Consider the following 3,253-nt stretch of genomic DNA (forward strand, 5'->3'; position numbering starts at 1 on the left):
GTGTACATGAAAGGAGAGATCATATTAACCTCTCACCTCACCCCATTTCATAAGTTAGGCGCGGACTTGACTTGGTGTACTTCAAAGTCAATAACTTGTTCTCACAAGTTTATGCAAATTGCAGGGAACACTGTTTTCCACTCTCTATCCTCAACTTGTTTGAAGAATATTGCGATATATACTGCTCAAGAGTTTGAGTCTATATATAGTTCATGATTAGCTCCCTCAGTTTCACTTCAATTCTTTCTTAACACTCAAGTCCAAAATCAAGAGTTCCAAAACATATATTATGGGGTCGTCCATGTGTGTGCTTTTGAAACTTCTTTTGTTCCATCTTGTGGTGGCGGCTAGCGCTTTTTCCTCGTTAAAACCATATTATTCTTGCCATGATGAAGAGAGGGCCGCCTTGCTTCAATTCAAGCAGGGCTTTGTTATTGACGAATCTGCTTCCGGTGATGGTGCTTATCCAAAGGTTTCAACATGGAACCCAGCTGAAGGAGGAACTAGCAACTGCTGTGCATGGAGCGGCGTCCAATGTGATAAGAGGACGGGTCATGTGATCAGCCTTGATCTTAGTAGCAGTTGTCTCTATGGCTCTATCAACTCCAGCAGTAGCCTCTTCCGTCTTGTTCATCTCCAGAGGCTCAACCTTGCTGACAATAACTTCAATTACTCTCAAATTCCTACTACCATTGGGAACTTTCCACAGCTGACGTACCTCAACCTCTCTGCCTCTGTCTTTTTTGGTCAAGTCCCATCCCAGCTTTCACAGTTGTCCAAGTTGTCATCCCTTGATCTATCTCTCAATCTGGATCCCTTTCTTGATGAAGGATTGTTGAGTATTAGAGAATCCGATTTGAGAAGCCTCATTAGAAACTTAACCACTCTAGAACAGCTTCACCTCAATTTCATAAACATATCTTCAACAATACCCGATTCTATAGCAAATTTATCATTTTTGACATCTCTCCTCCTCAGAGATTGTGGCTTGTTTGGAAAATTTCCGGCAAGAATTTTTGAGTTGCAAGACCTTGAAACTCTTGATGTGAGATCTAACCAAGATCTCACTGGTTATTTGCCTGAGTTTAATCGAAGCAGTCGTCTCGTGTCGCTGAAGCTTGGCGGCAGTAGCATTTCAGGAAACTTGTCTTCAATCAGGAACCTTGATTCATTACAGGAGCTGGATGTTAGGGCATGCAACTTCAGTGGTCCAATCCCTGATTGGTTTGCTAACCTTACCCAACTGACATATTTGTCACTTTCTGATAACAATTTCAGTGGCGGTCCCTTGTCTTGGATCGGGAAGCAAAACAAACTTACTTATCTACACCTTGGAAACATCAATCTAAGTGGCTACATCCCGTCTTCTCTTAGAAACCTCACACAGCTCTTTTATCTTCATCTTCGTTCGAATCAACTAACTGGTCCAATCCCATCTTGGCTGGGTAATCTTAGCAGGCTAGCTTACATAGATCTTTCCTATAATAGATTGCGCAGTTCAATTCCCGAGTCAATATTCAATCTTATGGATCTCCAAATCCTTTTTCTAGTGGATAATAGTCTGCATGGTACAGTGGATATTTTTAAGCTAGAAAATGTCACCCATCTCCAACTATCTGCTAACAAACTGGAAGTGCTCACTGAATCTAGAACTATGAATGCAAGTCTTCCCAATTTTAGAGTTCTCGGGTTGAGTTCCTGCAACATAAAAGAGTTCCCACAATTCCTAAGACATGAACAAAACTTGTTCTGGTTGGACCTTTCTAGAAACAACTTGGCTGGCCAAGTGCCGAAATGGATGTTGAACATAAGCACAGAAACTTTGGAGTTTCTGGACCTTTCTGTAAACTCCCTTACCGGTTTTGGTCAACCTTCGCCTGTTGTCCTTCCCTGGGTCAACCTACAAGTTTTACGACTCTATCTTAACATGCTACAAGGACCACTACCGATACCCCAACCAAGCATATTATTCTACACAATTTCAGACAACAAGTTAACTGGGGAGATTTCACCATTGATTTGTGATCTGAGTGCTCTTCAGTTTCTTGATTTGTCAAATAACAAGTTGAGTGGCATTCTTCCTCAGTGTCTTGGATACTTCAGCGATGATCTACGAGTTTTAAATGTTCGAAATAATTCTTTTCATGGCGTTCTTCCTCAAGCATACACCAACACAAGCAATCTGAGGATTTTTGATGTTAGCCTTAACCAATTGCAGGGGCAGTTGCCAAGGCCATTGGCGAATTGTGTGATGCTTGAATCTCTTATTCTGTCAAACAATGAATTCCATGATGTTTTCCCCTTTTGGTTGGGGACTCTCTCAGAATTGAAAGTTTTGTCAATGCACCATAACGGGTTCTATGGTGTGATTGGGAAACAAAAAATGAATCTTCATTTCCCTGAGTTGCGCATTCTTGATCTGTCTGACAATAATTTCAGAGGCGAGTTTCCATCTGAATACATCTTTTCTGGAAATCCCATGAGGGGTATCACTCCAGACCAACCCACATATATGGACACAAACTCAACAAGTATTAATTTCGCTGGTATCTCAGGGGCTTTCAGGTATGACTTCTCAATCACAGTAACAAATAAAGGTGTTGATAGATACTACTCAAAGATTCGGGAAGACATTGGGGTCGTTGATATCTCAAGCAACAAATTTGAAGGGAAGATTCCTGAATTCATTGGGAACCTAAAGGGCCTTCGCTTGCTCAATGTTTCCAATAACATTCTCACTGGTAGCATCCCATCATTCTTGGCCAACTTAACACTGCTCGAATCGTTAGACCTTTCACAGAACAAGCTCTCAGGAGAGATCCCACAACAACTTACGCAGCTTACATTCCTTGGAAAATTCAATGTCTCTCACAATAATCTCACAGGTCCTATACCATATAGAGGCCAACTTACTACATTCGATGTCACTTCATATGAGGGAAACCCGGGATTGTGCGGAGATGTGTTGCCAAAGAAATGTGGAGATCCTAATGCTTCTCAACCGCCACCATCAACCAAAGAAGAAAACGATTCAGGCTCTGGATTTGAACTTGATTGGAAATTTGCTTTGGCAGGATTTGGAAGTGGGTTGGTAGTGGGAGTGGTGCTTGCGGATGTAGCGATCTCAAGGAGGCGTGAGTGGTTCCTTGAGATTGTTGGAAGGATCAGACTCATAATCATGAAAAGGAGGAAGAGTAGGGGACCCAGAAACTCAGTTAATTAGGATATGCATTTGGTGTTGCTTTCTGTTTTT

The 3,253-nt window shown here is 41.8% G+C and overlaps 1 protein-coding gene across 1 annotated transcript; it reads left to right on the forward strand.

Annotated features, from left to right (window-relative positions):
* The first annotated feature begins 289 nt into the window (after positions 1-289).
* On the forward strand, positions 290-3,223 carry LOC117618208 (receptor-like protein 6). Its single transcript, XM_034347811.1, has one exon. It carries the CDS (start codon positions 290-292, stop codon positions 3,221-3,223), a length of 2,934 nt encoding a protein of 977 aa, XP_034203702.1.
* The last annotated feature ends 30 nt before the right edge of the window (positions 3,224-3,253 follow it).

This window comes from Prunus dulcis, chromosome 2 (genome assembly GCF_902201215.1).
Source record: "Prunus dulcis chromosome 2, ALMONDv2, whole genome shotgun sequence".
NCBI lineage: Eukaryota > Viridiplantae > Streptophyta > Magnoliopsida > Rosales > Rosaceae > Prunus > Prunus dulcis.